Raw genomic sequence first — 16,995 nt, 5'->3', positions numbered from 1 at the left:
CACAGACAATCCTCACATACTCAATTATATCAACTATAGATCATTGTAGCAGAAAACTATAAAAAGTATTAAGCAACACTTACAATAATCGCCTCTCGAGAGCTAAAAATTCGTCAAAATAAACTTGAACTTCATAAGTTTTTCGTGAACGTTAGTAAGAATATTAGTTCTAAAATATCCCCATGTTTTGATGCTCTTTCTTTTCTCGTTTTTTCTAAAAGAATCGCTGACAGTCTCATCCTTAGACGTGTAAATAGATCTGAGCTAGAACAAACCATACCAGCACTTAAAACAAGACTTCCTACCACATTGATGGGTTATCAGCTAAGTTATTTTTGAGTTGTCCAGAAGTGATGATTAACGATTTATACTATTAAATCAACGAATCCTTTGAAAGGGGGCTTTTTTTCTAAACATGAAATCTTGAAAGCACAACAATTTGGTTTCCTACCTAATAAATGGACTAATGACGCTGTGTTTTCTGCTATTTTTGAAATATACACCTCACTTAACTTTAAATTTTATACGGTTTTTTGTGATTTTGCTAAGATCTTCGATTATGTTGATCATGAAATTTTATTAACAAGCTAGAGTAATATGGCATCCGAGGTATTCCTTTAAAATGGTTTAAATCTTATCTTGAATGTCCGAGCAAAAGGTAAAGTTACAAATAAATTTGATTTGTAGTTGGCAGTGGTGTACTTCAGGGTTTAGTATTGAGTCCAGTTTTTTTTGGTATTTATTAATGATGTGACAGACTCACAAATTAATGATAGATTCACTTTATTTGCGGATGACATAAGTGTAACCAAGAATGGTCCTGATATACAAGCCTCACATTCTTCCATGGGCAAAGATCTCATTACTATTAAGGCCTGGTCTGACGCAAATGGTCTCTGTTTAAACACTGAGAAAACTTTAGTTTCATCCAAAAATGACTTAATACGATCCTCAAATTCGATCAAGTTTCTTGGTCTAGATATTGACAGTACCCTTCAATGGTCTGTACACGTAGAAAAAAATTATACTCTGCTTGTGTTGCTAATAAATCCGTGTCTGAACAGCTCGATTCAACTTACTACTCGTAGTTTGAATCGCATCTTCGGTATGGTTTGCCTTTCTGGGGGTATTGTAGTTTGCACCTCGAATCTATCCTCAAATTACAAAAAAGAGCTATTCGTTATATTTATGGTTTGAGTAGTAGAACGCGTTGTGAATTCTATTTTAAAAAACACAAAATTTTAACTCTCCCCGGTCTTTTAATTTTATAATCTGTTTGCTTCGCATCTATTTTCACAAGAGAGAGACCCATTCATACTTACCCTACTAGAAGAAAGAATTTGGACATTTGCTTAACTATATACTCTTCTGATCTGGTAAAAAATTCCATCATCTTCAGTGCCAAGAAATTATTCAATCAGCTACCTTCAGAATTAAAAATGGCAAATACATTTAATAAGTTCCGAAGATTGATCAAGACATTTCTGCTTGAAAGACCTTATTATTATGTGGCAGAATTTTACATTTTACCATAGACTCAAAAGACTGGCATAATCCAATTTAGTGTGAAGTAAAATATTATATGTATTATAATTACTATTATTAAGCCAAATTGTTATTTTATATGTTTATATTATCTAATATAAAATTGTGTCGCTTTGTCCATAAAATTTTCTAATGACAACAAAGCTTATCTCTCGCTCTCTTTTTATTTTTAGTGATCTTGGAATAGTAAAGAAATGCTTCGCAGAGGCGTTGGAATTCCAGTGTCCTTCTTTTGGATCCTACAAGAAACTTAATGAAGATTTTTTCAGTTACGTTAGCAAACCATGTTCGGGCTGTGTATTCAATATCAACTCTTTGTTATTTGCGGCATCTTTACTAATCTCGTTAATGTTCAGTAGAAAATAATATTGTTTCTGTTGGAAACGAAAATAATTTCTCGGAATACTTGCAGTTGCTGCAACTAAATGTTTATATATTATAAGTATTTCCGTTATCTTACCTCACACCACTGAAAACAACCACTAGTTTGGTGGTAAATTTGAGAATCTGTGACCCCAATAACAAAAAAATTACAAAATTGTAATTGATTGCTTTATAAACAAAACATTTATTTAACTTTTTTATTTTTCAAATGAAATATGTTTTAAACTCAGTTTATGATCTCTTTTGGTACAACAATTATAATTGTAGCCAGTCTTGTATTGTTATTTGAAACAAATTATTCTACAATTTTATTAATTACTCAATTGTTTTGTATAAAACAACGATAGGTGGATTATTTACATGGGCGTTAATATTCTCAAATATCAATTTACATGGAAATGTTTTTAAATTTTTTTGTATATATTAATCATTATCAAATCCATAGGGTTTTTAAATATTTCCAAATAATAATAAACACAAATATTTTAGTATAGTGATAACTATAATATTTTATTTTTTTATATCACATTATTTTCACTGTCTTAAGTTGAACTAGGTTCCTCTTTATGTGAATCAACTTTTTTTAGTATTTTGGTGCAAATTTAGGTCTTAACATGTTTTACTCAATATTAAAAAATCAATGTTATGAGAAGTGGTATAATTAGACCTACATAAAATATTTTATGCTAAAAATAATTGTTACATTTTCCTAAGAAATATATAAGTAGACAGACATTATTAATATTTATCGTGACCTTTTACGAAAGAAAAAACAATTGCTTCTCTTAATATGTACTTAGACAAAAAAATATTTTTGAATAATAGGAGCTGTTAGTTTACTAAACATTTATATTAAACCTCCAAAATTAATAAAATCGTGTTTCAATAAACAGGTGAATATTTGAGGTCATGTAAGCAATAATATTATAGAGATTGCAACATTTCACATGCTCTATGATTTTGCCGTATGTTAACCTTAAAATTCCTAAAAGTTTGTATAAATGTAGTATGTTAATTAGTCTGCTATAGAGCATAAAAAACTTTTATGATAGCAAAATAACGATCGCTCCTTTCTGAACATACTGTTTACTACACACTAACATTGCCTGACACACGTTACAACTACTTTATCGTTTCCAAAAATTTTTGTAGCCTCTGATTGCTGATTGATAACTTTGATCAGTTCATCAACTCTGGACTCTAAAGATAATCAATTAGATATGATAAAGAGACTTGTGAAGAGCGTGATGTAAATTACCCCCCCCCCCCCCGTCGGCACCAATAGCTCGCAATTGCAAGGAGAGGCTGTAACTACTGATTAGTTTCGACGTTATTACGTCTCATCAGAGCAGTTTAACAACCCTGCAATTGCGAGCCCTTGGGAATGCTGGTGTCGACGGGGGGATCGATTGACATCGCGCTCTTCAGAGGAGTTGTAGTTCAATATTCGTCGAGGCATTGGCCAGGAGGCTAGTTGCTTTCTCGTTTGAAGAACGGCAAAATGCATTTTCGAAGAGTTTCGGAGGTGAATAGTGGAGGTCCTTTCTTTTGATACGTTTTACACACCTCATTTACTATCGGAATCAACAGTTCGTTCGCGAAAATGTTAGGATGTGCACTTACCCGATCAATGTACCTGCTGCTGCAATTTTCGATTACTTCCTTTACTGACGGTACTTGAAGGTCCAAATTGGAGTATAGCAGCCTTGTACAACAGCAGTTTGTTTTACAAAGTCAGTTCAGATTTACGGCCAATCATTCAATATATGTGTGTAAATTTAATGCCAAGCTGCTTCCCTTTCATAAGTATATGTTTTTGCCAAGTTAAACGTCTGTCAAGATGAATACCCACGTACTTCGTATCAGTTAACTGGGTTAATTGTATAACATTAATTGTGATTAGTGGACATGGTTCACGTTTCATTTTGTAATTCATATGAGTGGACTTGACTTCGAATGTGGCAACTTCGGTATGATTGCTTGCTGAAGAAACTTAGGTATAAAGGAGATATAGAGTGGGCCACTTCCTTGAGGAACCACAGCTTTGATCGAATACAATCTTGTGAATTCATCTTGCTGTTTTACCAAAAAATGTCTCTGTGTTAGAAACGATTTTAGGATAGGTTAAAAGTAATGTAGTAACCGTTTTTTAAGTTTATTATATAAGGCTTTCATGCCAGACTCTATCAAACTTTTGGCTAACGTGTAGGAAAGCTGCTGAGAGGTAGGATTTACTTTCCAAAGCTGAAAATATATTTTTCACTACTTTATGTACCTGTTCAATAGTGAAATGGACAGATCTAAAATCTAACTGGTGGTCTGGATAAATTTATATATGATATGGTTGATTTCAGCAATGACTCTGATATGGATGAATTTTTAGAAGGGCTTTCTTTTAGAGTGTTTTCAATTCATAGCGTGCATGTTCTCGCCTACCACCGCGTGAGTTATTGGGTAATTAATTAGATTTGCTTTGTAGTGGGGGCGACTACAGAATCGGTTATATTATTCCCTATAACAGACCATTTGGTTGATGAACGGGTTCACCAGGTTACAGGAAAACCAAGAGCACCGACAAGCAACGAGGTGGGGTTTCGGAAGGGGATTCACCTAATGGCTATGGGATAAATATCGAGGTAGGCAAGGTAATTTTCCGGAAGATAACTTGGATGTCAGACAATGTAATTGTAAGCTTTATTGTAGTTATAGTAAACTATATGTTTAGTATGAATATGTCCAACAGTTCCATACCATAACTTCCAACTTACATTACTCATACCAGTGGTTTGTTTTCTATTGAAATGATTTATACAATATAGAACATTTAGATGTTGATTTAAATTATTTAAGATGGATTCTCAAAAACTAAGATACTAGAGGGAAATCATTGTTTGAAAATGTTTAACCCTTATTATATACCGAGATTAATTTTTAAAATAAATGTATTTGATCTTTAACTGATTAAATTTTAACTAGAAATCCGTCGTAAATGATTTAAATTTAATTTTATGTAAATGTTTCAGGTATTTCAAATTATTGGCTTAATATTGTGCCTTCATATTGTACATTAATTATGATCAAATAGAACCCAATTTATACAAATAAAATTAATATTGTGTCCTATAAAAAAAGTGATATGAAGCGTCCAATTACTTCTTCTTGCCTTAACCTTAAGGTTAGATGTCAGATTGGGTCTCCGAGTTCTCCTTTATTTTATCATGTTTTTTTTTGTCTGACAAGTATTTCTGCCTTTATTTCGTCCAATTTACTTGATCTTGTCATCTATTATCTTCTCGGTATTATTTGCTTTTTTCCTTACCTATACTATACTTTCTTAACTATTTTTGGTTGATTTATTTGGGTGCACTTAAACTCAAGAAAATAATAGACAGTGCCACCGTTACACAGGTAATCGCTTTCTGAAATTAATATAATCAAAGCTGTGAAACTTATCTACAATAATTGTTGACTAATTGGAGATGGAAATTTTGCTTTTCCTTAACGTTGTAAATCACTTGACCAGCTAACTCAATGAAGCTATATGCGAAAAGAATATACAAAGAAGTAATATGATATGAATGTTGTAACAGCAATTTATGAAACGAGAATCAGAGGAGAATAAAAAATATATATTAGGTTTATATGGCCAATAAATTTAGAAGAGCTATAGAAATGGACTTATCCTATAGGAGATGTAAAATACACAATTTGAGATAATATGAGAATCAAATTTGTTACATTAAAAACATATTAACTTGGCAACTAATATAGTACCATTTTGAGATATAGCACCATGGAATTTTGAAGAGTGCATACCATAAGGATGTAGAAAAACTTCAAAAAAGCTAAAATGAATGACTAAAGAAAGACATCTCATGAGGAGAGAGTAAAGAAAAGATCCCTTGATATTAGAAATTGAACAATATAACCTAACACATGATGATATTGGGATTTTAAATTCTTTGAATTCTGATTTCGACTGAAATGATTTTATAACTTAATATGTGCCAATGATAACTCTTTTATAAATATAGTAGTGCCTAAACTAATTGCTGTGATAATGTCAGTAGCTTAAATATATTTTTTGTGAGATTTTTTAACTGTTATGTTTAGGATATCGAAAATATTCAATACTGTCTATTCTAAATGTTCTATTTTGTATATTATTATAATATTTAGTATATAGCAATCTGATTACATTGCAATAATTATTAGTAAATGTTGCATGATAATTTTTTTGAATCATAACTTTGTACAAATTTTGCCAAATTTCGAATATCTGCCAAATTTACAAGTTTGTAAGAAAGCACACATACCTTAACTTTATATGAGACAAAAAATAGTTGCTTAGAATTATTCTGGTTGTTTTTCAACAATTTATCAGTAGATTGATTATATTTGAATATATTTACTAATCCAAATTTTTATATCTTGAGAAAATCTACTGCGCGTCGGCGATAACGGCCAACCCCAAAAATTTGCGAAATTATTCAAATTTTTACATGTAGTTTATCACTGCAGTAGTCGCATCTCTATATGGTGCATAAGTAGTCGCATATCAAGATGCCTTTTCTATTTTGTCCAATTATACTCTCAATACTACTTTAAAATTATAGAAAATTGGTAAAATGGTTGAAATAATTAAATCTCAAGTCCAGAATGTTTATTAAAAAGCTTTGTGAAGAAATATAAAAATATAACAATAAGCAAACATGTTGAATGTATAAAATAATGAAGAGAGAGGTGATTACAAAAAATATTGTATAAAACATTTCACAGACAAAATAAAAATTAATATAAAGTATAAAGACTTTTATGTCTATACATTTTATTTACATTGCAAACTGATTATCAATAATTTTTTTTTCGTAAAAAAAATGTATCAGTCTTTTTCGCGACTATACCTATCAGCACAAATAAAGGAACAATGTGCACTTAAGCATAAATGTCGCCCACAATTTTTACATCTGTACTGGGTATACCTTTTTTTTCTATCTTTTTGATATGGTGCACACCGTTTACGAAAAGTAGTTTCTGTTGCATCTTCGTTTGTTTGAACAGTAGAAGTAGTATCATCTGATAAGATCTCCTGCAATCAGCTCAACATTGCAGGGGGAGGAGTAAGTATTTTTCTTCCCTTCTGAAGCTATTCTTCTAGGAATTCTCTGCCCAGTCTTCGTAGAAAAAGTTCCCTAACTGGTATCTCATTTCCATTCTCTAAAAATATTACTTGGGCATTGACGCCAGCTATATTTAGTAAGGAGAAAAAAATCACCATAGGCCAACGTGATACATTATAACTGGAGCACATCTTGTCTAAGATATCTACACCAACCTTTGTTTTATTATATAAACACATAAGCTTATAGAATCCGCATCATTCAGGAAGCATGTATCAGAACTATAAACAGTATTTCTCAATTGTATTCCAAGCTGTTGCCAGGGAAAATTATAAATTTATAACAATAGATGTGGGAGCATATGGGAAAGAAAGTGATGGTGGTATTTTCTTGCAAAAAACTTGAAAAAGAGCGATGGCTGTTAAAACATAACGTGCTATACCGGGAACAGATATAAAAGTATCTCATTTTCTACTGGGAGATGAAGCTTATCAACTCAAAACCCATTTAATGAGATCTTACCCGGTATCAAAACTAGGACCCACATAAATGATTTATTATGAATTATGAGTAGCAAATGGAGATTGTTACAAAAATCGATTGAAGTAAATCCTGACTGTTGATAAACTAATTAAATGCATATACCTGTTGCAAGATTATAATTGCTAGAGAAAGAGAACAACAGGTAGCTGGTGCCTTCAATCAAATTTCCAAGGAAACCGATTCACAAACAGCAAATTATGGCACCCTAGGTGAAAACAGAACCGACAGCTCAGCTTATAATATCAGAGATAAAATTAAAGCTTACTTTTCATTTCAGTAACTGAATAATTCATCACTCCAAACATTTGATTCACTTCCATAACATTTATGCATTTGTGAACAAATCTCATTATGTTGATAAAAAAGGCGTTAATTTAATTTATTTCAGTTAGTTGTCCGTACCATTAGCGTTTACTTCACCTGCTACTTCTTGCCACAATTTTCTTTGTATGTCCCTCATGTGATAGGGTTTATCACTCATATCCCACAAAGGTTTTCTGTCATTAACCAAGCTGATTAATTTCTCTACTTCCATTTTTAGGCTAGAACGTAATAACAATCGTCAGAATAATTGCGAAATATCCCAGTTTGGCGGATACATCACATGATTTTGTCCGAAATCGGACGAATGATTCCGACGCTAAGTACGACAATTCAATTACAAGAAATTGTATTATTCGCAGTTATTCGTACGATTTCAGACGAAAGCATTTCGGATGAAAACGCATTTAAAGGACGTCCGACCTAATTCTCCTGACAAAAATCACGTATCTATCGATACCAACAAGAAACTCCTGTTACCATATGTTTGCTACCAAAGCACTTATCAAAATCTTTCGATTTGTTGACGACTTTATGTTATCTATAATGACAACATCACAAGGGGAGCTTACAAATTTACTTCTTATTTTCTTAGATTATTTTGATGTGCTTTAATTAAAATAATACCTTAAATTTTCAAATAAACTTTATGTTATACTACGTTTTAAATGTTATATGATTAGGTCTCGCATCTACAAGAATTTGTATTAAAAATACTATAAGAGAATTGAAATAGCAAAATAAAATAATCAACATAATTCTCTGAATGATTCTCTAATTTTTTATCTAATTATAAATTAAAAAACTTTTTCGACCGGATAATATTTACAACTATTTTTATTTCTTTTACTAATATATTATCCAATGTAAATGATTAAAAATAATTCATCATTTGATTTGATTGAATGAAATATTTTTTGTTTATTACAGCTTTCATTTTAAAAGCGACATTGTAAAATATATTAAGCTCATACGAACAGTTGTTAAAGAGTGAAAATAATTAGTGTATATAAAGAGCCTTACCGTTGGTATAAGCTTAATGTATTTAGTAATTAAAACCTCAAATCATTTTAGTACTTAACCAAATTCGTGTGTCAAAATCTTTGCTAAAATTTTCCAAATGCAGCTATGAGATTATTTCTGGTACTACTATACTTGTATTTTTTATACCTATATACAAGAATATTTTGTATTGCATACAGAGTATAATTACCTCTTAAATGTTATTGAGCTTTTGCAGGATTGTACATATTTTTATCATTAAAACATATATGTATGTATATGATTAATTTAATAAAATATTTATGCTCCTTATCCGTGGTTTTCTATGTATTCTATTTTATCTAATTACGTTTATTATTATTATTACACATCACAGACTATGAAAATATTTGGAGTAAAAATAACGTTTAATAATAGTCTGGAACCTCGACAAATAAATTCTGCGACTCCAAAATCGCAAATAATAGTTTTGTGTTTTTATTATGATTCTAAACCGGGTAGCTACGAAGTTTAATAATTTATATTTTGACGTGTTCACTTGTTGGGTTGAATTTCATATGTCAAACAATAATTTTACCCTCGGTAATCAAAACATTAGTGCCGTCCCTTTCGGATCTATTTTAAGTTTAATTAAAGAAAGGGACTCAGTAGGAATGTACTATATGTATATATGGCTTTAAAATAAGTATCGGCCGCTCTTGGAGAGCTTTTCATTCATTTTTCAAAATGGATTAATCCGTATATTCTATTTACTTATTTCTACTATAGAGGGACGCTTTCACAATGCCTTATGGAAGCCTTATCGAGAGGCTATATAAAGCTCATAATTGCTTTTACTCTGTTACACATCTGTGCTACACCTATTTCAACTGGTTAAAACGAAAAGTTTATGTTTGGCGGCGTTTTTGTCTTGAGTTTGAAGGTCATAGTAACGAATTTCGTTCTCTTCTCAATGTTTGATTCTTACAATGGTAAAAAATCGTAAGTATTGGTCAAAATGTTATTAAAAGAAGCTTTGAATGCATAATGCTAAAAATTCTCTGAGGTTAGGATTAAATGTTGTTTGGAATAAGTGTCATATTTGTAACGTCCAGGAGTTAACATATACAAAATGGATAAAAATGAAACTACCTCACGCTGGTATGTTTTCATTACAGGAACTAAGCAAAATATCAACTTGGATGAGCTTTCTGCAGTCCAGATAAAATCTACGATCTGCTTGACGAAATCGGATCCGATTTTGAGGTCGACAGTGATGAGGATGACGATATTTTTGAACTTTCAACCGTTGTTTCTGAAAACACGGACGGAGAAGAATACGAAGAAAGTAGCAACGATGAAAAGTAAGGTCCGTCGAAGGTCAGTAAAAAAACCTCTTCATCGGATTTGAATTGGATTAAAACGCATATTCAAGGAAAAGACCTACCAAAAAATATCACAAATGACAATGTAGCCGAATTTTTTATTCCTTAGGGTTACTTCTGCAAATATTTAAATGGCGATTTTTGCTATCATGGGTTGTTTTAAATTTCCTAGAATTCATCTTTACTGGAGCATTAAATATCGGCTACCAATTATTGCCGATGTAATGAATCGGGACAGATTCTATAAACTTTGTACAAATTTTCATGTAGTAGATGACCTTGTGGTCTCCGAAGATGTCAAAAAACTGCACCACCTGTGGAAAATTCAACCGATGATTGATCGAAAAAAACACTTGTAAAGATATTGTCAGGCCAATTGGGGGATCTTCCTCAATAGATGAGCAAATGACCCCATTTTTAGAACGCTGTCCAGTGCGGCAGTTTTGTAAAGAATAAGCCAAAAAAACTTTGTTCTACAACGTCAGATGGTCTGATACTAGATTTTGAGATTTATCAAAAATCCTTGACACCACTGGAAAACAAAGAGCTTAACTTAGTGCAATCAGTCGTTTTGCGTTTAGTAAAACTTTGCCACAAAGAAGCTCAATTTTTTTTACAGATACTTTTCACCATTACCTTTGCTTTATAAATTATTGGAGTTAAAAGTAGAAGGTACAGGGACGATAATGTTTAACAGAATGAAAAGATTCAGAGATGAAAAGAAGACAGGCAGAGGAGTATGTCAGAAGTGACAAAAAAATATGTGCTACAAAATGGAAAGATAATAAATCCGTTATTATAGTTTCTACTGACTTTGGAATAGCTCCTGAACAAAATGTGAGGCGGTAAAATTACGAAGAAACATTGTTACTTTCATCTGGTCCTTCTGTCTTATTTAATTTTAATTGTTCTATAATTTGGGTGAAGTGGAACTATAGCTATTTTTTAGAGACAATATTGAACATGCACCAGGTTGTTTTAAATTATTCATTAGCACCCATTAAGGGACATAATTCAAGGTTCATAATTTTCTACTATAAATTTGCATGATTCTCCAAAGTTGTCAGTTTCCTTGAATACAGTCGAAACGCTTCACGATATTGGATAACTACGTAAAATCCTAAATGGTGAAGGCCAAGTTAAAGGGAAAAAAGAAAGAATTAAGGAGCCAATTGACAATTGAGGAATAATAAAACCTTAAAATATAGAAGGGTAATTGTACTAGGAATAAAACACAATTTACAAACCATAGATTTATCACATCCTTTAGATAGCCAACTCGTGTTCCCGTTTCAGCGCCATCATTTGGTTCTTTAGTAGTACTAAATGTACATGGAAAAAAAATAGTTTCCTTTCTGCTTTTGGCAGCATATTTCAGGTTCAAATCTTTTGGTAACAATTTAATGGAGATGAAAATAATACAAAATAAACATATAGGTAGATACACCGCGACCCAAAAGATCTATTCGCTTTTATTGCTGCGATACTAGGAAACAGTGTTTACAGCTAATCTGTTAATCCCACTCACTTTAGAAAGTACAAAATGTGGGATGGCTGTAGCTGGTAGAAACTTCTACTTTATGCAGATTACCTGGTTCTAAGTGCTAGGGAAATGAGTCACATAATATAAAATCTTTGCAATTTGTGAAGATGCATACAATGTAAAAAATGACAGGTTGATTTAGTACAAGACAGAGTGGTAAAATATGAATTTTTTCAAATTTTTACTTCCGATTTCCATTCCAAATTGATTTTTTATTTTTATGATTAATATACGTTAAAATTATAAAATTTTGGGATTTATCTTAATCTAAAAGATGAATTTATTACTTCGGTATGAACAACATTCAAATTTCTTATAAATATCAACTTTTTTCCTGTATTTTCATCAATCATTGAAATTTAAATTCTCTCTAGGTTGTGTCACAAATTAGTCACAACAAATAACATAGTGAACTATCTAAATCTAGATGACCAGTAATATATCTCATAATGAAACAACATTCAAAATACAATAAATTAATTTATTAAAACAAGGTTTCGACAAAACAAGTAAAAATATGTCAATAATAACAATAAAAAGAATTTTCAACTTGCAACATTTTGGGCTATTTTGTTTGTAGTCAAATCTCTATATAAAACATATGTTACATAAATGCAAGAATAATACAATTTCTCCAATGGTTTTTTAAACTAAATTCTTAAGTACAAGAAATTGAAAAAAAGTAGAGAGCTGAACATTTTTAAAGGCTATAGATAAAATCCCTTTTCGCCTATCAATTCAAATAATTACCTTCCAATACAAAATCAATCTAATAGTAATTCCAAATATACAAATCACATTTTCAATTTTATATTTTTTCAACTAAAAACTGATTTACCAATACACCAACGCTTATAATTACATGGAAGCTCAAAGGACCAGACACTATAATTTTAGGCACTGGTGTAGTGGTAGTAAACAGTATTATTCAGTATATCACCAATGGTAACATAGTAAAAGTAGAAAGCCCTAATACCTATTGGTTATATATTCAGTCTTGAAAATATATATACATTTTTGTTAAAAAATTGGATCACAAGTATTAATGTAGTGAAAAAAATATTTTCATAAATAAATATTATCTATACAAGTAAGCAGTTTTGAAGCTAAAAGTTGAAAATACTTATATTTTTAATAATCTGGTTCTTCGAAGTACCCGAAATTATAATCAGCTTCATCCTCATCCTCCCTATGTTGACGAAGCATCTGAAGTACTCCAATTTCATTAACGGACTCTTCAACATCTTCCCCTTGTTCTTCCTCATAATATTCTTCTTCATCTTCAGATATATTAACATCATCTTTCTTTTGTAATGATTCAGTTTTAGAATCTGCTTTATCCTCAGTTTCCTTCTTTTTCTTATCATCAAATACTGGCAAACCAATGGAAGCTCCTTGAAAGATATACTGATATACAATCAAAACACAAATCCAATTTAACAATTAAATTTAGTATAATTTATTCTACTGAAACTCATCTACTGCTAGATTAAAATCCTATGTTCCACAAAATATTTTTTAATACTGTATAATAATTAAAGACTAAAGGAATTGGTTATGAAGAATTTAATTGAGAAAAGGCATACTAAGAAATAGGGATATGTAAATAGCAGCTGGAGAGTAATGAAAAACAATGTATTTAAAAGACTAAATATATGATGAAAAACCAACCTGTCTTCCGTTTTGATGTTTTTTCAGATGATTGTTTATGGACTGAAGAAAGCCTCCTTCGTTTAATAGATTCCGAAGTAGTTATATCTTCTGCATCAACAGCAACTGTTTCATTTGGAACAGAGACTACATTCAGACTTTTAAGAACATCATAATTAATTTTTGTGGAAACTTTTTTCTCTTGAAGAATTTTTTCTATGGCTTCACTAGCAGAATTTGCTGGTCCTATAGTTTTCTTTTTTGATACTCTTCTCCTTTTCTTGTCTGGTTTACCTTCCTCTCTCTCTTTTTGCAATTTATCTGCTTTAATTTTTTGTTCTTCTAAATATGTTGCATTTCTTTTATACCATAAAGTTTTTTTATTCTCAAATTCATGCTCTGACATTATATATGTATCTAATTCTTCATCGTTCAAATCATCAAAATTCATATCAAGATCTAATTCATCTGGAGGATGATAAGCATTAGAGGTATCTTCTAAAGAATTTGGCAGACCTGCAATTATGAAACAAATAAGAGAAATTGCAAGTATACATAAATATATCATATTATACAGTAGAGGAAAAATTTTTAGAGAACATAGAACTAACTTACTTTCAATCTACCTGTTTTAATAGATCATTTCAATAAATTATAGTAAACTTAGCTATTGCATTGAACCTCCCCTCGACTTCACCAGAGTCTAGTGGAAATGTGTGAGTCAAGATTTCTTGTTTGGCTTGCATTTGCTTTTGATGATTAATTTTAAGGTTATAGTGTCATAAGTCAGGATTTTGTAATTCTAATAGATGACATATTGATTACTTTGTTCTAAAGTATATTTAACCCAGGTACAATTTGCCAATGATAATATGAAAGGAATGGAGTTTTGTAAAATTTTGATTCAAACTAAAATCAAAATTTTCCCAAAATCTATTGTTTGGTAATGAATGTACAGTTTCAGTAAAAGTTTGTCCTGTTCAAAATAAATATGTATAAGTTTTATATATAAGAATTATATTGTATGTATGTATTGTTTTAAGCAAGACACGTCTCCTTAGTGTCTGTCTTGCGCCAGTGTTATGAAAGATACTAAGCATGTGCTGTATGTGTCCAACAGTACTTGGGAAACTGTGTTAAAGCAGAAGCTTCATTAAGAGACCATACTCTCATTAAAAATGCCTGTGAAGAGACAAGGTTCTCAAAAAATTCCACTGTCTAGAAAGCAATAAAGCAGGCAGTTGAAGAAGAAGTAGCTGTGGACTTTAAGGACCTGAAGGAAGAGTATGATTACTAGATCCTACCCCTGCAAAGTAATTCTTAACGGCAGTTTAAGAGAGAGTAGTAGGTTTTTAATCAGTAGGGAAAACGAGTCCAGCATACCAGTCATAACATCTTGTACCAATGATATGTAAAAAGTATTTTCCACACCTTTATGAAAAAAAAAAAAACACATATATGTGAATATCTATAAGAAATTTGCAGTGGTTGTTGAAGTTACATTAGTCAGTGAGATTGTTAGTGTAATTAGGGTCTGTTGAAGTATTCATTTGATTTTTTCAAATACTTACCAATACTTGAAATATCTGGCCCCAAACCTCCACCTGATGCATCAGAAATAATTTCATCATCCATCAATTTTTGTAATGTTCCTAAAGTAGACTCTTGAATAAATAAATCTGTTTCTAATTGTTCATTAACTTTTGAAGTCAGTTTCATTGGTTTAATTCTTTTTCTTTTTTTATTTTCCAGTTGTAACTCGATTTCTTTTTGCAAATCTGTGAATTGTTCACCTTCCTCCTCCATTAACTTTAGCAATCGCTCCTTATCCTTTTTACGGGCAGCTTTAAAAGATGGAGGATCCTGTTCTTCTTCTAAATCTACTGTCATAAATTCATCTAAAGTTAATGCACTACTTGGGGTTTCTCCAAACTCCATTAATCTTTTTCTTAATGTTGATTCATGTACTTTAACTATTTTAACTATATCAGCTGGTGATCTGTTGAATTCATGAAGTCGACTAGCCATTAATAATGCTGCTCCACATAATCCTGATGGTCTTCTTCCAGAATGTATTGAATCTCTTTTCATCCTTTGAACTAATCGTAAAGCAGTATTAGCAACCTGTTGTGTTTTTGATCCAAATTGTAGTTTTGCTGCAAACCTTTAAAAAATAACTATTTATTACAACATACAAATAACTTACTGTTGTCTAGATCATAGGCATATTAAATATTATTAGTCATTATATTTTTCATTGAGAAAATACTTAATGAGATCAACTATAAGTAAAGAAATTGGATGATATTAAAGCTAACCAAATAAAAGTTTTAAATATGATTTTATGTAGCAAAATAATAATTAAATCATACCTTAAAATGTATAAGCAAGGATCCACTGCTGGTATATTGATACACAAGGCTTGAGATAACCTTAAATATGTCCTTCCAAGTTCATAGCAACATATTTGTAGTACGTCACTTATATCTATAAGTAAATGTGCTGTACCTTCTGTTCTACAAGTTAAATAAACACATGCAGCATGTACATGAGTATACCTCCTGCCTCTAGTAAGGTTTCTGGATAGGGCCATTTTAAAGAAACTACATGCTGTATCTATACAATGTTGATTTAGCCTTAATTGATTGCACAGATGTGTTATTCCTGTTCTAGCCTTTTTTATTGTGATCTCCCTTGATTCAACACTATCTCCAACATGAAATGATGCTCCAAATTTTGTAGCACCTCCTTTAGATTCTGTGGAGACAAATTGACCAATAGCACTGCTGGTGCCATGTCCACCTTCTTCAAATTGGATTTCAGCAACGATAATACTATCTTCAAGAACAGATCCACATGTTGTACAAACAGCATCCCCTCTAGCTGGATCTACTTCAATATCTGAACCCCCACAATTTTTACATTTCCGACCAGATGACATCTTTACTTTTATAAGTACTTGAGAGATTAGATATTATACTTGAATACGGATCGCCAATATTATCAGTTAATAATTTTTCTATCTAATGCTCTAAATATTGCTTTTCAATGTGAATCTTTCAAGTAAATCAGAGTTTACTTTTAAAACATGCAATATGCATATAGTGACAACTATATACATACTAAAGGAAAATGAAGCAATATATGTTTAAATTTGTTACCTCTACCCTCATACAAAATAAAACATTTATTTCAATCTACCACACATATAAATATGTAAACTTCTCCCTTCCGTCCCTTTGCGGTCACATAAATAATGAACTAACCCTAACCTAATTTTTGAAGTACTTGAAAATATCGATATATCGATTCTTCTCACGAAATCATTCACAAGTTCGATTTTAAATTCACATATGGTCCATTCCACTAAGCGTTCACGGTGCCTGAAATACACTTTTGGGCGTTCCACATAGCGACTACGATTGTTGTGGTCGCGGCGAGCCGTCATGACTTTCACGACGATCCTTGTCAAGAGGTAGATCGAAGTGAGCGTTGAAAGAATTGGCGGAGAATTTCCAAAACT

General features: G+C 31.3%; 2 protein-coding genes across 3 annotated transcripts in view; one reads left to right on the top strand and one right to left on the bottom strand.

The window, feature by feature from the left end:
• Nucleotides 1–9,227, top strand: part of LOC130891203 (uncharacterized) — a 47,748-nt gene extending 38,521 nt beyond the window's left edge. The window contains exon 4 of the mRNA XM_057795807.1: nt 1,719–9,227. Coding sequence (XP_057651790.1) covers nt 1,719–1,911 — 193 coding nt within the window. The 3' untranslated portion in view covers nt 1,912–9,227. The remainder of the gene's footprint in view (nt 1–1,718) is intronic.
• A 3,062-nt stretch (nt 9,228–12,289) lies between these two features.
• Nucleotides 12,290–16,776, bottom strand: LOC130891621 (transcription factor IIIB 90 kDa subunit). 2 transcript variants are annotated; one of them, XM_057796462.1, is made up of 4 exons: nt 15,845–16,776; nt 15,044–15,636; nt 13,494–13,988; nt 12,290–13,216 (listed from the first exon to the last, which is right to left on the bottom strand). In XM_057796462.1, the coding sequence occupies exons 1-4, from the start codon at nt 16,411–16,413 to the stop codon at nt 12,954–12,956; spliced, it is 1,920 nt and encodes a 639-aa protein (XP_057652445.1). In that variant the 5' UTR covers nt 16,414–16,776; the 3' UTR covers nt 12,290–12,953. The 2 variants fall into 2 exon arrangements, with proteins under 2 accessions (XP_057652445.1, XP_057652446.1); XM_057796463.1 differs by having other exon boundaries at nt 12,290–13,229; nt 15,845–16,733.
• Nucleotides 16,777–16,995: the final 219 nt, after the last annotated feature.

The sequence above is a fragment of the Diorhabda carinulata genome, chromosome 3 (assembly GCF_026250575.1).
Source record: "Diorhabda carinulata isolate Delta chromosome 3, icDioCari1.1, whole genome shotgun sequence".
Taxonomy (NCBI): Eukaryota; Metazoa; Arthropoda; class Insecta; order Coleoptera; family Chrysomelidae; genus Diorhabda; species Diorhabda carinulata.
The sequence above is the reverse complement of the archived record's forward strand: the minus strand, read 5'-3'. Positions and strand labels throughout refer to the sequence as shown.

What these genes read in the sequence shown, in the direction of transcription:
- LOC130891621 (XM_057796462.1), bottom strand. Translation starts at nt 16,413, where the DNA reads ATGTCATCTGGTCGGAAATGTAAAAATTGTGGGGGTTCAGATATTGAA. An exon ending in CCTTGCTTATACATTTTAAG is followed by an intron (nt 15,637 to 15,844) that starts GTATGATTTAAT and finishes TATTTTTTAAAG; the next exon opens with GTTTGCAGCAAAACTACAAT. An exon ending in AACATCAAAACGGAAGACAG is followed by an intron (nt 13,217 to 13,493) that starts GTTGGTTTTTCA and finishes ATATCTTTCAAG; the next exon opens with GAGCTTCCATTGGTTTGCCA.